General features: G+C 38.4%; 1 protein-coding gene across 1 annotated transcript in view; it reads right to left on the bottom strand.

The window, feature by feature from the left end:
- The window catches only part of DDX10 (DEAD-box helicase 10), a 156660-nt gene that overhangs the window by 48827 nt on the left and 84777 nt on the right, over positions 1–23056 (bottom strand). The window contains exons 14-15 of the mRNA XM_062487581.1: positions 11416–11529; positions 9082–9243 (exon numbers count right to left, since the gene is read on the bottom strand). Coding sequence (XP_062343565.1) covers positions 9082–9243; positions 11416–11529 — 276 coding nt within the window. The remainder of the gene's footprint in view (positions 1–9081; positions 9244–11415; positions 11530–23056) is intronic.

Genomic DNA, 23056 nt, shown 5'->3' with positions numbered 1-23056 from the left:
AAATCTTAGTATCTTCAGGGAAAAAAAGTTTTGAGATCTCAATGTTTGATTTTAGAAACCTATGAAATAATCTCTTCAAGCAACAAACTATATAAACACAATGATGTAATCCTCATCAGTAAAGCTGATGTTTACTTTAAAGGCAGGGAAACTGAAATACTTAGTAATCACCAATTTAAGGCAACACAGAGTAGGCATCAAAGGCATGTGAAAAACAGCACAGGGACAATCTTAAAACATTAAACAAGCACTGGAAAAAGTCTTAGAGGCAGTGGCAAAAGGCATTCTTACTAAAAAGAAAACAGAAGCTAGCAGAAACTGACCTTTAAAAAGACATTCTTGGAACAAAACCAACAGGAAACCAGTGGACAAAGATCAAAATTATTCCTTTCCCACTTAGACCTGAACACACTGAGTATGTTTTAAGGGTAGAAAAGTTTTTCTAAAGCTTTTAAGTGAGTTGATTTAAACATATATATAGATGAGAGGCTGGACACAAGCTGTCAGTGTGCACTGCCAGCCCAGAAAGCCAAACGTGTCCTGGGCTGCATCCAGAGCAGCGTGGGCAGCAGGGCAGGGAGGGGATTCTGCCCCTCTGCTCTGCTCTGCTCAGACCCCACCTGCAGTGCTGCACCCAACTCTGGGGGGGCAGCACAGGGAGGACAGGGACCTGATGGAGAGAGTCCAGAGGAGGGACACCAGGATGATCAGAGGGATGGAGAACCTCTCCTGTGAAGAAAGGCTGAGAGAGTTCAGAGTGTCCAGCCTGGAGAAGGCTCTGGAGAGACCTAATTGTGGCCTTCCAGTAAGTCAGCTGGAAAGGAACCTTTTTCTATGGCACGTATTGGGCAGGACAAGGGGTAAAGGTTTAAAACTGAAAGAGACTTAGATTAGTTTAGATTAAATATTACAAAGAAGTTCTTTACTGTGGGAGAGGTGAGACTGAACCTACATGTACACAAACATGTACAGCGAGATAAAGGTAACACTAGTTCAAAATACAGTTTCAACAGAATTATATGATGGATGAAGTTAGTTAATGGTGTTTAAAGTGATGTTTAAAGCTGTGAACTAAAATCTTAACAACAAAACAATGGAAGTTATACTGCAAATCATGCTAATATATTCTAGAGAAAAATAGAGGAAAATGGGCAATGATGCCCTTAATCTCATTTTTTGTCCGCTTTAGGTTTTGAATGGATGATACCTTTTAAGAGTGGAAAATTCATTATCTATAGAGGTCACAGGCCCTTGAGCTGTCTTAATGCAGCCACCCACAAGGAAACACCCAGCTCAAACACCAGGTGTGAGAGAAGGCAGAAAAACCTCGCACATATCTGTGCCCGCTCATGCAGGCACCCAGCAGAACTCAGATCCTCGGCAAGCAAAGGGTGCAGCTCCTGTCAGAAGCTGCAAGGTTGTCAAGAGCCTGACAGACAGAGGTCAGCATTTTGGGCTGTTGTTCCACTATATCCCTCAGCAGGACAAGCAGCCTGGCTTGGAAGCCCCCTCACAGCACTAGGGCCACCTCAAGGTTATGAATAAACTACTTCAGCCACCACCCACAGCTGGGTGTTCCTGTCATTCGTCTGATCCGTGTGTACACAAACCAGTTGTTTCAAGCCTGGTGCTAGTAACACCAAGGTTATGGCTTCAGAAATTCCCATATGGGGCTTTCACTTCAGAGCTGGATTCAATAGTCCTTGTGGGTCCCTTTCAACTCAGAATATTCTGTCACCAGTGACCTCATTTTCTTATTTTTCACATCAATAAGATGAGGTCAAGAACTCTGATTTTGCTGCAATACTCTTAGAAAACATCCAAGGACACTTCAAGCTCTTAAGTGTAGCTCATTCAGCTGTTGAAGTGAAAGATAAACAAGCAAGCCCTTGCCTTCACTGGCATTACAGGGAGACCAGATGGATGCTGCTACTAGGGCTGAAACAGGATGCTTGTCAACCCACTTCTCACTGTCCATTCCCCTCATCTTAATAGCTGTGCATCTGGAGCATAACAGCAGCACTGCCTTCACACAAAAGCTACGGAAGGGCTCAGATAGGCTTTCTAGCAAAGTAATACCCTGATTTACTTTACACATCTCTCCATTTATACTTTTCTTTGCTGTTCAGCTGAGTGCTCCTCTCAGCAGTAACCTCCCTCCTTTGTTATTTTGCTCTGAAACTGGCATATTCTTTACATGAGAGAACTTTATCATTCTCACTCAGCACCACCTTAAACCAACTGTACACATGGTAATCTGACAAATTCCACCTCAAAGTGCAGGACTATTCAGGTGCTTTACTTAATAAAGAGCATAATCCTGCACTGCAATTTTCTACCCCTACAGATTGCTTCCTTGGAAATATGATGCAGCCTGTCCTCAGAATTAATCTAATGACTGATTTCAACTAAAAATACTGTTTTTCATGGGAGCATTTACCTTCACCCATATTGAACGGTTTGTGCTATATAACATCTATTTTATAAAATAAAGAAAATTCCTGGGGCGTCTTTTTGATTTTTTGAGCATGACACATGGTATTCAATTATTAATTACAGTACACTACAACTTTTAGAATTATTTTAAAAAACTATAAACCAAACATGTTTAAATCATAACTATTCTGTCATCAACAGAAATTACTTGCAAAAGCAGGGATGTGGAGCCTGGAGTTCTGTTGGGAATGGGGTTGCCAAAGGAAGAAGTAAGCCCTAAGGTGCTCTCCCCCAAGAGCTTTCCTATCCAGGCCACGGCTCAGCCAAGGCATGGGGTGAGGATTGTGGCCAGGGCCAGAGGTCAAAGAGAGATAAAGGCTACAGCATTATACACCAGGAAGCAAACCCCAAGGAATGCAGTGCAGCATGAGATACATTGGTGGTAGGGATACCTGGAATGTAAAAATGAGTAATTTAAGTAATGCAATAATAAAGTGAATATGATATGAAATACAGTAACCCTAATGAGCAGTAAGTAAGTAGCAAAAGATGTGAAGTCATAAGTCACTGACAGATGAAAACTAAAGGAACCACACAAGCACAACCTTGAAAAGGTCCACACAGAACTTTGTAAGTGGTAAGAAAAAGAGAAAACAGGTTAGCTATGTTCATCAGCCTCATGGGAAAGAAGAAACTTAAAACAGAATATTTGAAAGGCACTATGAGACTGAGCAGAAAGACCAGCACATGGAAAATCCAGAGGTCAGTGACTACACATGGGCCCTATGATGTAGGTATGAAATTAGACATATTTAGGGTCCACTCTACTACTTAATGTATTGATGAATATGCTTATCAACCAAAGGAGTGAGATCTTAGTCCAGCTGGTAAACACCAGCTCTTATCGGCCAAAAAGAAGAATTAAGCTTGTGCTGACTGTGCTGTGCATGTTTATGCGAGCACAGCCTCTCTTGTCTCTGTGGATATCCACAGAGTGCCTTGTGTGTGCCCCTCTGTGTAATCTATGTGCAGGGGGCTCATTCTGCAGCCTGGAACAGCAGCAGGCTTCATCAAAAACACCTGCAGATGAAACTGCCTGAGTTCACCAAGGGATTTGGCTTCCCTTACCAGGCTGCAATCTCCCATTTTCAAAAGTGAGTTTTAATCAGAATTCAAAATTCTCATCATGAAACTGAAAGCTATTTATTTCATGACAGTCCTTACATAAAGTCTGGTACAAAGAATCTTCTCTTTTAGCCATGGAATAGAGTAATAATATTTGGGAGAGCAAACACACAAAGGGTAAAACTTCATAGTGTTTCCTCCTCATTAAAATTATGCGCTATGCCACTAACAAATGCATTTTGGGTGCAGGAGACAAACCAAAGAGGTATTCTGTTTCAGTACAGTTTCTAAAATAATTCTGTATTTTCTACTGAATTAGGAACAGCATAAGCAAAACTTTGAGAACATATATAAACACAAACTTCAAGTGGTACAAATCAAGACCACTTCAGTGGCACAAGGGTCACAAAATATCTCCAAATTCCTTTGAGTAACATCAGTATCCCTGGAAGATTGTGCAAGCAGTCTCAAAAATAGAAGTACACATTACATTTAAAGTACAGACTTGTGGTACAGTGCAATACCTTCTGAAAGATCCCCTGTCACCTGCAGTCTAAATGAGTCATCTCCCTATAAATATATTTGTTTAAGGTCTTCTAGGGAGGTACAGAACTACTGCATCTTGCAGTATCAGACCCCTGAAGACAGTCTCAGCTTGATTGCTACTAATACTGCCCAAATAAAATTATATTTAAAAATATTTCTAGCCTTCTTCTCGCATTTATCTTTCAAAATTCACAACATACCTTACTCCTGGGAAAGAGAGGTAAGAAATAAGGCTCCTATTCATTTTTCTTTCAGCACCAATGGGCATCTTCTGAGCTTGAGTTAGTAGAGGGAAAGAGAGGTTACTAAGAAGTGAATTGAATCCCTCTCTGCCATTATTTTCCTCCTAACAACACTGCATTTTCAGTTGAAAACTTGAAAAAAGGAGTGCCAAAACATGTTCTGAATAGTTTATTCACTTTTCCCTTTATTGATGTTTATAACATTTTACACATTTCAAATGGCTGTCATTAAATAGCCATTAATGCAGAATCTTTTCACGTCATCTTGATCAGTGTTACTGTCCTACCCTTGTGCTCAACCACTAAAATTTACTTTGCTTCCAAAACTTCAGTAAGCATTAATCACACTACAACTATACCTCAGAGTTTATTTACTTTTATCCATCTGATCTTCAGCTCTTCCATATTTGCAGAGGAAGGAGAGGATAATAAAATGTGAGACTCATGAAGGAAACCTAATTATAGTGTAGATGCAAGTTGCCACAAGCCTTAAGGTGCTGCAATACACAACTCTTCTAATCCAACCATCTCATGAATGCACCAAAACATTTTTCTGATCATACAGGAAACTGTGCTCATTTAAATTGCATTCACAAATGGATTTAAAAGCAATGGCCTGTGGACACTTTCTGAATAGTTTTGTTCTTCATCAGAAACAGTTTTGCAAGGAAAGTTCATAATATGCTTTTGTGCCATGTTCCCCTACAAAAAAAAGCTATTTTGGGGATGTTTTGATTTTAAGAAGCTCACTTTTTTTTCCCCAGAGACCTCAAATCTTCCATATTATACTGTAAAAACCTTAAGAAAGGGATGCTAAATTGAAAATTACCTATAAAAGTACAAGCTTTATGAAAACACTGCTTTTTCTACATGTAAATCAAAACCTGAACCCACCTACCAAATAAAAAAGCCTGGATGAAATAACACCTGCCTTTATAGCCTTCTGTAAATTGTTTTGTTATTGTAAGTCACCATTTCAAAGCCAATGTAGAGACTTCAGGTATTAACACACATTCAGCTTGAGGGGTATGATTACATGCACATAACTGTGTATCAGACTGCTACATTTGATTTATACAGAATGAAAATGAGTTTGTCTCTAGTGGTCTGCTAATCTTAATAACTTTAATAGATTTAGCATGTTTCAAAAATTGATTTAAAGAGAAAAAAAAAAAAAAAGACTGCCACACATGCCAGAAAACTACACCACGTATCAGCTGGAGTTGGGAAGGAAAGGAATTAAGAAGAGGAAATATGAATCAAGATATATTTGAAACTTGATGTAAGTGAAGGAACAGAAAAAAATTAAATTGATGAAAAATGAAGCAAAAGCAGTAAAGAAAGATTCAACCATGGCTTTTTCAAAAAGCTAGGAAAAAGAAAGTTGTAGGAGAATTCAGCCGCTGAAACAGAAAACCAAGAAACAGAGTTGTCACATCTGATATTGGAACATGTCAAATGAACAAAGTTCTTCAGCAGTCTGCTTGCAGGAAGGAAATTTAAACAAAGATGGGAATGAAATAATTAGCATTACTGCAGAAAGAACAGGTCAGATAACAAAGTTCATGTTACAACATGATGTATTTTGGCGCACAGTGAAGCACAGAGGATTTAAAAAGAAGCAATGACAGTCACAAGTGATGGATTTAAAACTTTGTATAAAGGATTCTGCTGAATTCCAGCAAAGGAATATATAAGATGGGATTAAAGTATGTGACTTTAAAAAGCTCCTCTTTCAATGACACAAGAAAGGGCACTAAGACATCCATACTTATGCAACATCCAAAGTAATGAAAATAAAGTCTCCTAGTCTTATAACTGCTCTCATATCCTTCACCGGTAACACACTTGAATATTCATCTTTTAGGTTACACCCTCTCCCTCCAAATGAGGGTAAGAAATAACTTGCACCACTTGCCTGTCAGGCTTACATAAACAACCAAACTTCTAATAGCAAATTCAGACAATCATCAGGTACCTGATCTGGCATAGTTTGTCCTTCATATCACTGAGATGTAAGCCAAAGATTCAAACTCAATGAGTATCTGCTGCTGAGCAATTATCTTTTGGGAAGGGAAACATTATGACGTGGAAAAATTTTTAAATACCATTGGTAAGTCACTATGAAAATGGCCATGTAACTCGCTTTTACTGTGAGGCAGTTCAAATTTTCCCCTGGCATTCTTTTGTTAATGAAGGACAGATGACTTGTCCCATCAACAACACAATAAATTCCAAAAACATTAGTGAAAAAACAATGGCTGAAGTAGCTGAAATAATGTTTACCTATTACACTTAACCTATGATTTCTGAATTATACATTTGAACTTACCCTACAGGGTGAATTTTTAAAATTACACATTTTCTGGGAATGAAAAAAAATTAAGTAGTAACTTCTCCATCTAGTAATTATAGGTTCTTCATGAATTAAAGGAAGAAGGCATCTTCTGATCACTGGACCAGTTTAAGATGACCCAAGAGAAAGGAGGCATGCCTGGCTCTGCTTGGATGAGACAAAAGAGCAAGGCTCAGCATATTTTCCCTGTAATTCCTACTACAGCTGTTTCCTAATCAGCAGCAGTTGACTGTCAAGAATCCCAAACACAAATGGATGACTTCATAATAAGGAAGAGCAAGCAAATCAACCTGTGTGTCAGTCTTACCTTATATAGCCTGTATTAATTAACACATGAAATGAACTGGTATCCTGAATGCCTTTTGTAGTGAGGAGAGAGGCTCACCTTTAAGCACAAGGTTAGTGAGACAATGGGAAGGTAAAAGAAGTTCTACCAGGGTAAAACCTACCACCTTCCTGCTCCTTCTTGGTTTGCAAGTTTAATCTCATTTAAATTTGGATGTTAGGGTTCTAAACTGTTATAAGACTATTTCAAAAATTGAATCACAATCAGGTAACTGAATACTTCATTATGTACAGAGAATTTACATATGAAGTATTTTTCAAAAAAAGTTTCAAATAAAAAAATCAGAACAATGTCAGATATGTGTCAGTCATACAATGATTGAATGGCAGCCCTTAAAACTAGACAATCATTTCACAGGATGTCAAACAGAGGGTTTTTTAAAATATATTTCCTTTTTATTTATACAGTATAATTTATTTCATTTCATAAAGGATAATAGGTGGAGTGTGAATAACACTCATGCACTAATCCCCAAGAAGCTTCACATATGACACTTTCCATAATTACAAAAAAAGCCCCATAGCATTGATGTGGCCAGTCTATTAATTTTGTCTGATTCAGTTTTGAAAAGAGGCATTCTCTTTTCAAAGTACCTCCAGAGTTGAAATATTTTTCTTCAATGCAGGTAAATATTTGGTCAACATAATTTGTTCTCCTCAGCACCATAACAATGAAGCTGTGTTAACAGACCAAGAGATGAAGCATTTTATCATCAAAGTCTGATGTCAAACCTATAACAGCATTACTGGAAGTATATGCATCTGCCAAGTAAGTAACAGATTGATTGCAGAGTCATAGAATCAGTCTCTCCTTCCTTGTTCATTAAGTGCATCCTTGAAGTCTGATTGCATTGTTTTCTGTAAACTTGACTATTATTTCACTTAGAGCACAGCAAACATTATTTCTTTCCACCTCCTATCAATTGCAACCCTTTGCTAAAGATGAGGTGAGATTTTTTTGTATTTGTCAAATGACTGCAACAGGACTAGAGGAATAGACTTTCAAATTAAATGTGTGAAGCATGCTCTGGCAGGATAGCTAGGATAGTAGCTAGGATACTTTATAGCCAAACCATAACTTGAAGCTTCCACAAATTCCTTCCAAATTATTTTGTTCAAATTCAAACCCTCACAAACACTGGAAGAACTTGCACTAACTACTAACAATCAATGGAAAGCCAAACTGAATTAAGTCAGAATTTACAGAGGAGGACAATAAAACAACGCTTTCTAACACTGGAAATTTGATGCTTTGAGTATAAATCAGGACTTTAACAACATGTAGTCCTGGGATCTTACATGTATCTATTATCTGGAGAATGCCATACCATCTCACAATCACTAACAGAATGACCCCTGAGCTCAAAGACACACAGCTGTGTTCTATATGACAGGTACACAGCAAGGTCAGCAAACCCTGCTTTGGTCCATAACAAGTAGCTGGAAAACTTGTGGTCTGAAACTTAAAGGTTTTTAAACACCAGAGAGAAGCCAGACTGCAGATACTGATCTTTTTCAAGTCACAACCAAAATCATATCATATATAGTTTGAGTAATTAATTAAGTAAATTCTAATAGCCCTAACAACACTGACACAAAAGTGAACACTTTGGCCTAGCTGAAATGTAATACTAAATATTGAGCAAATGGTAGTCTAAAGACATTTCAGAGATACTCTTTCACTGCAGCAAGTTTTAGAGCACATATGCCTAATAATACTTTCTTTTGGTGAAACCCTTCCACTGAATACAGCTTAAAAAAAAAAAGGTACTTCTACTAAATTCACCAAATTTTGAAGCTGTAAATAAAACTCCACTGTTACCAACACTTAATGCTGAATAAGGCCTTGTGCTATCCAGCTACTTATATAAAAAAGTTTTCCTGTGAGCAGTGTAGTCCTGAAGAAAACTGAAGAATTTAAATGAACTTGTACAACACTTATTTCACAATATATTTAAGTATTTTTCCTCACTGAACAATCCACAGCACAGTATTTCTGTACTTCAGTCATTGAGATAGAAATCAACTTACCCTGTGCTTTTCCTTTACTTTCTTCCTGTATTCTTCTTTGTCAAACTTGTCTTCTTCACGCAGTATTTCTTTTGCTTTATCTAGGTTGATACCACTGGCATCATCTTCCTCATCTGCTTGCGCCAAATTGGATTTCTGCACAGGTGGCCACTGCTGCACTAACTGAATTAAAGATGCCAGGAAGAAAAATAATGGTTAGAATAATTTTTTCCATATCACACTTCCAGCACCCTAAATATTCCAATACATTATTTTCCAGACTAGATAAAAAAGTCATCTGCAAAGGAAATAACAAACCTTATTTAACATCACATTCAGTTAAAAATTACTATTTTAAAGTTATATCACATTACAGTTTAGTGAATTCACTCAAATCATTTATTTTGTCCTCTTTGCTGATTAGAGAAAGTAATTTCTAACCCTGCTAGTTATCTGTGGGGAAAAAACTACTTGCCCTCAAGAAATGACTCTCAGAAAAAAAAAAGTGAATTTATCTAAACAGTACCTTTCATTTAAACAATCAACATTCCAACGTATTAATCAAGATAAAATTAGACAAGCCTTTCTTTCAGAGCACACAAGGAAAAGTGTAACTGCATGTTTTGAGGGAAGCAAGAAGAACAGACAGAGGAGAGTTTTTTGATTATTGTACAAGACTGTATTGGAAATGTTTGATGATTTATGCTGATGAAATGTTTGACGGACAACACACTGAACACATCCAGCTACCCTTAAATATCTGAAACTCTAAATTCAAGACAAAGACTACACATTCACCAAAAAATATCCCAATCTATCTTATGACCTAGTAGCTTATACCTTGTGGCACACGCCTTCAAGGGAAGGTCCTTGCAAAATCATTCTTGCTCACGGATTGGTAGAGCACTAACTATTGAAGGGAAAGTACATGGCAGAAAATATAGAATGCCTTTCAGTACAAAAGCAAAATCAAACACATTTAGGACTCCCTAATGCACACAGGCTGTTTATTTAACAGGTACAGATAAATCCAACCCATTGTTTCCACATCCTTTCATAAAATTGAGTTTGTGCAGTTTTGTTTTCTAGGAAGACACATTTTTAGAGGACGTTATCAAAGAGAAGCATGGGCAATGAACAATGAAATTCCAATGTGCTATTTTACACAGGTCAGGGGAAAAAAAAAAATTACAAAAAAAAAACAAGAACAACATCCATAGATGCAAATTTTGTGTTTCCTTAAATGCCACCCCTTTCTACTGTATTGCTTTTCAAACTACAATCTTTGTGATTATTTTTCAGTCCATCCTTGCTCCTTTTTGCTTCATTGCATAGATAAAATTCATATGTAAATGTTTTAGCTAAGTTGAGACAACAGCTTCTGAATGTCTAAAAATATCTGACATTGTAGTTTTCAGTCCATGGGGCAACCTCTAAAACCTTTTAAGTTCTGTCTAATGTTAGCAATTATGTATATGGCTACACTTCCTTCACCTGCAATATAAAATGCTTACTTAATTTAGTCAGAAAAAAAGCAAATTATATACTTGTAAAGGTCACCTCTCTTTCAGTTTATGCCTTACTGAAATTATTATAAGGGGGGGGGGGGTGAAAGCCCTACTTTATCTTAGTGCTGGAAATGGAAAAACAAGCATGCACAGCATCTGAAGCTGTGAAATCAAATGATAGAAAAGTTCATGGAATGTGGACACTTGCTAGTGAGGTTATTGCCACAGGGAAACCCTAGAGTGACTAGCATTCACAATAGTTCCTTTCAGCATAAAGTCAGTAAATTTTTCCATTGTTCTATTAAAAGAATAAATCAAGTAACTGGCAAACTTCCAAGCACTGCTCCGTCAGCACCAGTAGGCCAAAAGCTGGTACTTCCTTAGCTTTTCTAACAAAATTTTTAATCTAGAAATAGTGAATGCTGGGAAGAAAACCAGAGTCCTCTTTAATTCCAGTACGTTAACTCAAGACTTTGGGGAGATTTGGCAAACAGCTACAGGAAAATAGCTTTACATTTCTGTAGGAATAAAAACCCCATGCTCTTGATTCCACCTGAAATTGAAGATAATAGGCAGTAAAGAGATACAGTTCTGTACATCCACTTACAGCTCTCATACAAGTATCTTACACATACAAAGATGAGAAAAGGTCAGTCCTCAACATTCCTCTTTTTCCCAATGGAACTGAATTTTAAATGGAAGCTGAATTCCTTTGCAAAATGTAAGCCAATTACAAATACCACACACTTTTTAGAAGCACGTCTTTTTATACAAAGTACATTTTTCACTTTACAGAAACTACAACTTCAATTGCCACAAAAATACAATTACTTTTAAGTGATCTTACCTCTCCTTCTTCAGTGAAAACTATTTTTGTGTTAACTTTAAATTTCTTCTTCAAGATTTTTTTGGCTTCTTGGGTCTTAGTTGTTTTTTTCTTCATCTTTGATTTTGACGTGGTCTGCATAAAAGAAAGTAAGTTTTCTTTATGAGTTGTTTTACTAGTCAAGAGTGTATATACTTTAGACTTTCTTAAAAGTAATTACATGTATTAAAATTTAATTCCTAAAACATGAGTAAGAATAACTTCCACTAAAAATGAGCCAGCAAACCTGTGTTTTAAGCAGGTTGTATCATCAGAAATTCATTTACTCGGATAAAAATTTAGCATAATTTAAATCCTGCCAGCGCCAGGACATCTGGCTCGTTCAAATCTCACTAACCTTTCAGGGACAAGGACACTAGATTCACCAGCTTATGCTGGTAGCAAGCCTCATCAGACAAGAAATATAGTATAACTGACTTGAAGCCATTAACTACAATTGACCAGATACCAATTTCATCTCACTTGTCATCAAATCACCACAGTAAACCAGTTTGAGCTATCTGTGTGTCAATGAATGCTACAAGTGCAAGAACATTCTTACTTTGTAACTTCTGTCTCTTGCAGGACATCCAGGAGGTGCTTACCAAACCTAGAATTAAGTACCATTTAAATGTTGCAGAAGAGACTAGCATCATAAAAGAAAGTAGTGGAAAAAAAAGTGGTGAAGACACCAGAGCAACTAATGAATGAAATCTACAGATGGCCCATATAAATTTCCCCAAGACACTCAGCTGGTGGCAACATCACAGAACTAAAGAATGTAGAGATTCACCATTCCCAACTCTTCTTCCAAGAACTCTCCTTTCAAGAACAAAGGCTGAATGTGTTTCAACATCTTCCGGGGCACAATACACAGAGGGCATTTTAAGCAGTAACTGACACTGCAAAAACTATTTTATAGCAAAAATATTCTGAAGGAATATGTGGAGACTCCATAGGAGAAGGCCCACAGCTCATTCATCATCCCATAAAGACTGCAGTCTCTCCACTAGTCAAGAAAAAGTGCCTGAAATCAGTCACTAAACTGTCTAAACTTCTAATGAATAACAGAAAGCAGTTAAAGCAACCAGAAATAAAAAGGAAAAATGGAACTTTTTCTCACTTCCATTTTTTATTTTGGTCATTTTTAATCTGTTTTCATGTTCTATACAAAATCCACTATAAAAGGAAGCAAAAAAAAACATTAACTCAGAAAGTCACTGTCATTATGGTCAGCACACTAATGCACTGAAATATGAACTATAAAAGAGAAAAATTACAGTCCTTCTAACATAAAAAAATGGCTTGTGATAGCTACTGTGCTGTGATATCAAGTAATGACCGTATCTATTATAGAAAACAGTAACTGGAGCAGCATTTTTGTCCTCAGTATTGTCAAACTATTTTTGCAGCTACCACTGGTTAGGTACATCTGTAACAGCACAGAAAACTGTGCTACTCCCTCATTACTGCTGCTTATCCTACAAACACAAATCGCTTCAAGATCTGCATTAGCATAAAACCTTTACCTCCAAACAGACTACTCAGTAGAACAACAGGAGCTGTCCAGAGGAAGAATTTAAAGAGAGATGTACTTCAAGGTGGTGGGACAATACTATTCACTACCACAACATTTTCTTCCAGCAGCTGCTTTCAGTTTTCTTTTATTATTAAACAGTCCTTTATTTCTGCACTGCCAATATCATTGGTACCAGCATAATATGCTACTATAAAAAAAATTACTGTAAGATTGAACTTGGTACACCAGTAGTTTGCAAACTAATAATTAACTGTGAATTTCAACTGTTTACATTACTTGGTTTATAAAGGGTTTCCCCAGCTAAGGAGCACAAATATCCAATGAGCTGTCTTTACATGCACACATAGGCAACATTTCCAGTCGTATCTTGTTCCCCCTCCTTCCTCTGAGTTTGATACTGCCTAGTTGCATGGGAAAAAATGAGATAGTACAAAATTTCCAAACAAATAGAAGGAACAATAGTAGGAGAAGAAAAAAAATGGCAAGCTAAATTCCCTCACTACAGACTCAAAAATATAGTGTAAGATCAGTGGGAGAATCTGGCAGATGTACAATATTGCTTGTGTACCATTACACAAAGGGATCAAAATTTTAAAAAACCTGCAGAAAAAAACATGAGTATAAAACACTATATACTCTCTAGATAATTAAACTCTTGTTTTTATGAGGATACAGCATTTGGTTTGCATGGCCAGCTCTTGGTACCGGGGGGCTACAGGGGTGGCTTCTGTGAGAAGCTGCCAGAAGCTTTCCCCATGTCCAGCAGGGTCAATGCCAGCTGGCTCCAAGATGACTATGTTGCCGGCCAAGGCTGGGCCCATCAGAAATTATGGTAAAGCCTCTGTGATAACATAATTAGGAAGAGGGAAAAAAAAGTCACGGCAAAGACGTAACTGCAGCCAGGGAAGAGCAGAGTGAGAACACGCAAGAGGAACAGACCTGCAGACACCAAGGTCAGTGCAGAAGGAGGGGCTGGAGGTGCTCCAGGTGCCAGAGCTGATTCCCCTGCAGCCCCTGGGGAGGCAGCTGTGCCCCTGCAGCCCCTAGAGGACCAGGGAGACAGAGAGATACACCTGGAGCCCATGGAGGAGATACCACAGCAGAGCAGGTGGATGCCTGACAGAGGGCTGTGACCCCGTGGGAGGCCTGTGCTGGAACAGGCTCCTGGCAGGGACCTGCAGAGACCCCTGGCAGGGACCATGGAGAGAGGAGCCCACCCTGGAGCAGGTGTCCTGGTAGGACTGTGACCCACCTGGAGCAGCCGGTCCTTGAAGGACTGACCCGCATTGCAGCAGTTCACAGAGAGCTGTTGCCCACTGGATGGATTCACGTCGGATAAGCTCATGGAGAACTGCCTCACATGGGAGGGACCCCACACTGGAGCAAGGGAAGGACTCCTTTCCCTAAGCAGTGGCAGGAACAACATGTGATGAACTGACCACAATCCCCATTCCCTATCTCCCTATGCCACTGGGGAGGAGGAGGTAGAGCTAAGAAGGGGTACAGGGAAGGTGTTTTAAAGGTCTGGTTTTACTACTAATTAACCTGCTCTGATTTTGTTAAGAATAACTTCAAATAATATCTCTAATTTAAGTCTCTTTTGCCTGTGATATTTGTTGAGCAATCTCTCCTGATCCTTATCTCAACCCATGAACCCTTCATTATATTTTCTCTCTTCTGTTCAGCTGTAGAAAGGCATGCCAGAGAAGCTTTGGTGGCTGCCAGGCATCCGGTCAGGGTCAACCCACTACACTGGTCGTTTAGCTTTCTGAGCACACTTCAAAGTTGATGGCTATCAAGGCTCCTTCAGCTTCAGAGACAGTCCTCTGACTGACTTATAGTTTAAGACCAGATGAGCTCAGATATCAAAACATTTTCATCACAGACATAGGCACAATTTTACAAACTACGTGACTTCAGTATTCAGCAGTAGGTGAAGGGACCTTTGGTGTGTTAGGGCAGTGATTTCTGACATAGCTTCCCTGTTTCAAGGGGGAGGCTACATAGCCCAAGGTAAGAGTCAGGCAGATCAGTCACGGAGTGTAGAGTCCATGGGGTCCCATACATGCTGCTTTGATTCCCTTCTGGGGATCTCTCTCACATTTTTCTGGAGTCCCTACATAATTCTGAAGTGTCTCTCTTCTACCACTTAACCCTCTCCCTCCATGTATCTCCAGTAGCACCTTCCAGTGGATCTAGTCCCCTTTTTCCCCATATTCCAAGAGCCTCTTTGCCCTACTTCCTGCCTTGGTGGTTGCTACTTTATACTGAACATACCTGTGCCAGGTATTTCTCCAAGTACCTTAAGTCTTGATGCAGGATGGGTTGTTGAAATCCATCTCAGCTCATGGGCTACTCCATGATCCATGACCCCTACAACCCCCTCACACAAATTCCTAATACCACTGTCTGTCTTTGCTTTGACCTCACATTTGAACAGCTATGTTGAAACATCAGTTTCCCATCTAGCAGGAGTCTGATTCGTCCATTTTAAAAGTGAAACACCACTGGATATGAGACCTCAGGCTTCCCTAATCTTCAGTGCTAACCCCTGGTTCCCTGTGTTTTCAAGCCATTCTGCTTACTCATTTCCCATTTTCATCTTTTGTACTAGGAGATACCTGAGTGTGGGTAAGCAGCAGGCTGACATTCTCTACAGTTTCATCTCTTTCCTTCACAGAGTTCACCACAGTAGCAGGCACCATCAACTGCTGGAGGTTGCCAGAAGATCTCCTCCATCTGTTAACCTTAAGTTCTGCAGAGAATACAAAGGTAGCAGGAGTCATGACTCCTCTCTGCCCAATAAACAGCTGGAATCTGGGGTCACAGGCTTTGCAGGCAGAAGTACGATCACATCAGCAGATATAAGAGAATGGAGGGTTTCTGCTGACAACCAGACCTTGTTCCTAGTGCCAGAGCAAGCCAAGGGCCTGGGGACTTTAAAGTGATCTGAGAGGGCACAGCTGTTGTGCCACACTGATTGGCTCACTGCAGGTCCAGCTCTACTACTATTTATCTCAGTAAATCCCTTTCTAAAGCTGAATTATTCCATCAGATAAGCCACTGATCCAAGCAAAACAGCATGGGTGATCTGGGCACAGGTTTTCACCTGTTGCTGTTAAGATACCAAAGGAATTCTGCATTTGAACTCAAGTTGGTAACAGCAGTTTAAGCACCAGCTGGTGCACACATCCCTCTCTGTCAATGAGAAGAGGCTACCTGCTTCTCATCAGCAGGTACACTTTGCCCTATGCCCAATACAACAGGCCTTCAAATCTCATATTTTCTTCTATAAAGATGTGGCAGTAGTTAAACTGATCAAACAAGGCAAGAGCGATAATTAGCCTCTTTAAAATGATATATAATATTTAAACATTATAAGTTAAGAGTCACTCAAGTTTATAAAAACTCCATAAAATGTAGGATCAGCTGCAGGGTTGAGGGATTTTTCTACACTAAATCTAAAGCCGAAACTTCTTTTTCCTTTTGTACATGCCAGATGGCTTGCTGGATTATTTGATGAGCAACAATAAAAACTAACTCTTAGAAGCACAGAAAATTCAAACATTTTGATATAGAATCAGTAACAATACAGCTAATATGCAAGTTCTTTTCTATTTTTCTCAAGAAGGAGTGGGCTTTTGATGTCTGACTTAAAACATCTGATATTCTTAAGATGACAATATTTTTTAAATTAAGAGACTGACAAGTTTAAGAAAGAAGATTTACTATTTTTCCAATTATAATATTTTTTTCTGAAGGGACAGGGCACAAAACACAACTATCAATAAATTTTGCTTTTGTAATACGTAATATTTTTTCTTATTAATACAACTTTTAAGTCAACAGATAACATGCTATCGTCAGTAACTCAGGATCAAATGGCAGAATCTTGCCATAACCAAGACAAAACACGTGTGCTCTGAACCTTTGGAGTGCTTATCAACTTAAAGTTACTTTATCAATTTAAAGTTACTTTGTTTCTAACTGCAATTTTAATTTCAACTCAACACATCTTCCAAAGCAAGCACAGAATACTCACTACGAAAACTGTCTAAAGACAGGACTACATTATTGTGGCAGGGTAAAATATCAGTAGGGGGAAAATAAGTTAGAATCAAGTTTCTAGTCCTGTAAGCTGAAACATGCATTAATGCTTTTCTAGAGGGTTTGTGGGCTTTTCTGCCTCCTGCTTGCATCATACAATTCCTAGAATTATGGTGCTGTACCTGAAAGTATTCTTCAGTCTCTCCCAACATTATTTCATTACTTTACCAAGAATTTAACAGCAACTGCCTCTGAGAAACAAAAATTAATGTGGGACTCAATTTCAGAGACTTGTTTTGTACTTCCTCAAGAAACTGCCCAGAAGAGGAGCCAGTATTATCATATTTGCAGCATCACCAAGTATGTCAGTCCCTCTGTCGAGCTACCACATTCAGACTCTGATGTCATTCCCTACAGAAGGCTTGCAGACTGGAGTTACCAAACCTTAGACAAAGAAGAGCACTGGGTTCCACTTCGTGCCACAGAAAGCACAGAGATGGTTTTCATCCAGCAGGCACCACAGAACTTTGAAAATACTAACTATCCTCCAGTCACTAATCTAAAGCAGCCTAGCCATAAAGCATTATCTCCCAACCCCATAAACTTACTTCCCAAATTTAGACTACAAGGCTTTGATTACCTACAATGGAGGAGAGAGGAGTTTAGAGGGGAGAAAAGTTTTCACTTCTGAAAAATATCTAAAATATCACAGAAGCAGCAGTGAGTTACGAACTTGGCTCCTGACACATAATTACAAAAGATGAGGCAGAAAACATCAAGAGAAGCAAAACAGTCAGACTCTGAAGTCCTGTCCTATTTACTCCAAGCACCTACAAAATGCTAAATACCAAAAAGTTTCCTCTTGATAATACAATTTGATTCCTATTGAGTATAGAGGACCAAAGAGACAAAAATCCTAGGATGGGGCATGACCACAAGGGAATGCAAGGATGCTGCTTTTTTTCATAATCTGTGGTAGCTAGGCAGTCTTTATTTTGATTTCCAGTCCACTTGTGTAAATGACAGCTATTTCTCTCCTTCCTCATTTCTGCTGACAGCTCACAAATCATGGTTGACTTTGTGCTGTTGTGAAGATCAGAACAAGCCAAAGCCACTGAGAAGCAGCAGGGCAAAGATACTTCCATAACTCCCTCAAAATTCCCTAGGAAAACAAGCTTCTTTAGTTAGCCTGTGTTGTTTTTCTACTTTTTATGTAATACAAGTGAGGCTAATTTTGCCTTGGTGAAGTATTCTAAGTTTTTACTATTTGATTAAATGTTCAAGATTAGGAAGTCTAAATTCACAGACACTATCCAAACAACCTGCATAGCACTGGTGTGTGTCACTGAGGACAGCTTTTACCGCAGCAATTGTGAAAATCTGGAAATGGGTAGACATACTTAAAGGAAGAAAACACTCCTTACATGTTTTCTATTTGCTTCTCTATGAACTCAATTTTTTAAGTGGTGGCTTAAATTAAAATGCTGGATTGATGCAGGTCTTGTTGGTTTGGGGTGTTTACAGGGTGTTAGTGTGTGTGTTATTTTGGTTCCTTTCAACTAGTATCATGCAAGATTTCAAGCAAGATACTGAAAAAGCAACAAGCTGAAGTTATTGATTGGTAATTCTTTACATAGTATCACAGTTTGATCAGGGAAATTCTGCACAACTAAGTTACTTACTACATCCATTAATTATTTTCTTGCTAAACCTAGTGGAATAATGTTGATTTTAAGGAGACCATTTTATAGGTCTATATTTTATAAAAAAATCTTACATCAAGAACTGCATATGGCTTTTACAGTAACTGTTATGAAGGAAAGACCCAGGTTGGTATTCAAAAGAAAAACAGCACTCTTAGCATAACGAATAACAAAGACATGAATCATTTCAAGATCACAGCAACAGGAGAAACAGAAGTAGTGTAAATAACAAAACGTGCTAATAACCACTATTCAATATTGCTAACTGCATGCCATGACATAACCTTAGCCAGCAACAAGCCATGATGCAGCCTCCCACTCACTCCCCCTGCATCAGGATGGGGGAGAAAAGCGACAAGTATAAAAATGAAAAAGCTCTTGGGTCGAGATGAAGACAATTTAATAGCTAGAGCAAAGGCTCTAGCAATGAAAGCAAGCAAAGCGAACGCTTCCCAGATGTTCAGCCACCTCCAGGAGAGCAGGGCTCCACCACCCCTAATGGTGACTTGGGAAGATAAACACCATCACTCCAAATGTCCAACACCTTCCCTCTCCTTCCCCCAGCTTTATAAGCTGAGCATAGTGCCAGAAGGTCTGGAATGTCCCTTGGATCAGCTGGGGCCAGCTGTCCTGGCTGTGTCCCCTCCCAGACCCTCAGCCTCCTTGCTGGTGGGGTGGGGTGAGAAGCAGCAAAGGCCTTGGTGCTGTGAAAGCCCTGCTCAGCAGTAATGAGAACATCCCTGTGTTACCAACAGTGTCCAGCACAAATCCAAACACAGTCCCATACTCAGTATTATGAAGAAAATTAACTCTATCCCAGCCAAAACCAGTGCATCACATTATGGATAATGACCACAAGACCAGCAGCTCACCACAATACTGTGCTCCAGCTAAAACTGCCTTTCAGATCAAAGAAACAGACACAGATTAAATCACAGCAAAGACAGATGTGTACTATGGCAACCACACTCAAAGCACACATTTTGATTACTGTTAGCACAAGGGATTACGTCTGAATCTGAGTTTCATTACAGTTTTGTGTTTGGGCGCAAGAGTTTGGTGAGAATAGAATTCTTATTGCACAATACACTAGTATTCTCTAAAATAGATCAAATTAAGCCAGGGAAGTTTAAAATAACTAAATTTAAGATTAACATTTCAGTGTTCAACATAAAATGCAGGAGGTGGGATGAGAAAACCTTGCCATTTGCTAAAACAACTGGAATATTCTGCAATATATTTATATTATGAGCTTGGCACTGTGTTTAGACAGGAATTTGCTACAATTCCTTCTATTTTAAAAAGGTATTTATTTAGGAGATTGTTTTTACTTGTTTATAGACTATGACAGAAGAAGGGAAATAGGCACCAGTAAATGGGTCCCTGTTCAGTATTTATCTCTAACCACAGACAAGAGCCAAGTTTAAGTACAGAATCTTTATTGAACGGTTCTTCAGTGATAAATCTTACTCCCATTTCAGACACCGCATAGCAGCATTTCTCTAGAATACTTCTAAAACTCTGAACACATCTAAAAAAAATTTCCCACTGAACTGTTACACTTCTCTTAAGAATGAATGGCATACTCCACGTGATACAAGACTGTTGATTCCAGCAGCTGGTATCAAGACTTAAAAATGAGAATTTTGGCAAAGGATAAACAGAGATGGAGGATAGTTTCTCTAACAAGTAGGTTAAGTAAGAAAATATTAATAAAAATATGTCGACATTGCAACATTTACTGTAATTTACTGAGCTTACTTTGCCAATTACGACTTAAAATGGTAACTATTTAAACAATGGTAAAGACACAACATTTTCAATAAAAACTATTCTTTCAGGATATAAGTGATTCCATCAGTAGCTCAGCACTTCGAACTATGAATTTAGATGAGAGAAAGGATTTTTTAAAATCCATACACTCCCATACCTCTGCATTCATTTTAAGAAGCCTAATTCTGCTTTAACCATTTCCTCTTGTTTATTTACAAGTACTTTAGAAATGCCTGAGTACAGTTCCTAGTCCTGAAACACAATTCTTGCAACCTTACAGCAGCATTTACCAGATACAAAATTTAAACCAAATCCTAAAAATGTAATTTTTAAAGTTCATTTTCATCCCTACATTCATGAGAAAACTTCCACGCTTTCATGTTCTATACTGAATAATAGAATGTTAATGTTTCACCCTGATATAAAATCCCAGAATACCAGAAGGAACCATGAATGAGCAGCATTGCACAATCAATTTTTCATGGTTTTTTTCCTTCCCTATCTTGCTCTCTCCCTCTGCTTTTTTCTTTTTATTTTTATATTACATATTTCCAACTCCTCCACAGAACAGGAAATGCTTTGGTAAAGAGCCAAGCTCCCCCCAGCCCACAAAATAAACATTTGATTCACAGACTATAAATTATGTAATTGTAAACACAACTCTATCTTGTATATGCCAACAAACAGTTTTTATCATTCATCTGCAAAACCACTGCAGCTCATTTTCCAAATCTTTAAGTATAAGACTATTATACAAGAAACAAAGGACAAAAAAACCCAAAAACAACCAACTCTAAATTTATCATTATATGATCTAACATGAAAAAAATCCACCACTACAGAAATTTGTGAGTTAAAATAATTAGATAATATCTCACTCTGAAAGATACATCTATTTAATGCACTAGAACACAGAACTTCTCAGTATAGCTATTGCATTAGACTGAAAACCTCCATTATCTGGGAGCATAAGGAGCAACAACATCCCTTAAAGCATTTGCCCTTTAGCAACACAAGGCCATCACTTCTCATGCAGCATTTAAGTGAGGTGTAATAGAGAACACAGAACTATTCACATACTTCTAGGCAAAAACTAAATTAAATTCTAATCAAGTATGCATGACTAAATGAAGATAAAGACATTCCAGAATACTGTAAATCAAAACCAAATATGTTAACATAGCTTTTATTAAATTTCAGCATCTGGGTTGGTAGAAAAATGTATTTCTAAAGAAACACATACAAGTCAGGATATTCTAATAATTCAGACTGCCTTAGACTGCAAATATCAAAGTAGTATACAATAATGATTAATCCCACTAGCAACTGCAGTGCCAGATCAAGGCACAAAATGCCTTCATTCCACTCCTCTCTGCCATTACAAGGTATGCACCCTGACAACAAAATCCTCTTTTGACAAAATCCAACAAAGGCATGGAATCTAACAAATTCTTCAGAACCTCTACAGCCAAGAGAAGTAGAGGCAACATCAATTAACAACCAAATCCCATTATTTTGCTGACTGCTATTTATCCTCCCTATTCCAGAGCTTCATTTTCGCAAGCAAGAAAAGCCTGTCCTGAAGATGCTATTTCCAGCACAACTTGGGAAATTAGGAGAGCATGATTTATGTATTTAATATTGGCCCAAATTACAAATTACTTCAAACCTAGGTCTCTCCTGTCTGTCACTTCTAAAAAAAGGCCTAAATCAAACTCAACCCAAACCACATACCACATTAAGGTGCAGTTGAGGAGCTAAGAAAATCTGCATCTTCTTTGCAACGTTCGTTCTATTATGGATCTCCGACAACCATGATGTTGAGATATTTTCTCAGTTTTCAGCAGGTGAAAGGTTCTGCTTATTCACCCCCCATTAATATTCCACATGAAAGGCCCACACTCCAAATGGGAGCGAGGGGACACAAGTAGGAAGGGAAAGGGAAGGCTGCCCTTCCCTTAAAGATTAAAAGAATACTTAAGTCCTGAGGTATGCTGAGTACACATGTGTATGTTCCGAACCTTATAAATGTTCAGTTTTGCTGAAAACTGCTCCTTGTCTCGAAGGCCACACTTTGTACCTTACTGCAAGATAGCTAAATTGAAGTATTTTGAGAAACATATTCATGGGATGGTGGAACCAGAAGGCAATGCCAAGCTGACATTTAATGAACTTATTAATTTGGGGCTTTTTTAGTTAAATAAAGATCGTTACGTTTAATGTGACTATTTTCTAGGAGTTAGGACACAGTTATTCTAAGGAAAAAGAGGAAAAAAAACTACTTTTCTGCATAATCATTAAGGCAGCCAAGGTTTAAATAAATGTCAAAACATAGTTAAAATTATGGCTTAAAAATACTCTGCAGAAGAAACTTAGATCAAAAGGTGGGTTGAGAAGACCAAACTTTCCTGCTGTTTTTCTCTAAGGCTGAATATATTTTATTGCGTGTGATGAGCATGACCTTCCTTTTTCCTCAAAAAGCCACAGGCCTGGCCCCAGGAACACAGCAGCAGCCAAGGCTGAAGCTTCTCAAAACATTTTGTTTGCTACATTCTCCTGA

This window comes from Cinclus cinclus, chromosome 2 (genome assembly GCF_963662255.1).
Source record: "Cinclus cinclus chromosome 2, bCinCin1.1, whole genome shotgun sequence".
Taxonomy (NCBI): Eukaryota; Metazoa; Chordata; class Aves; order Passeriformes; family Cinclidae; genus Cinclus; species Cinclus cinclus.
This window is presented reverse-complemented; position numbering and strand designations above follow the sequence as displayed.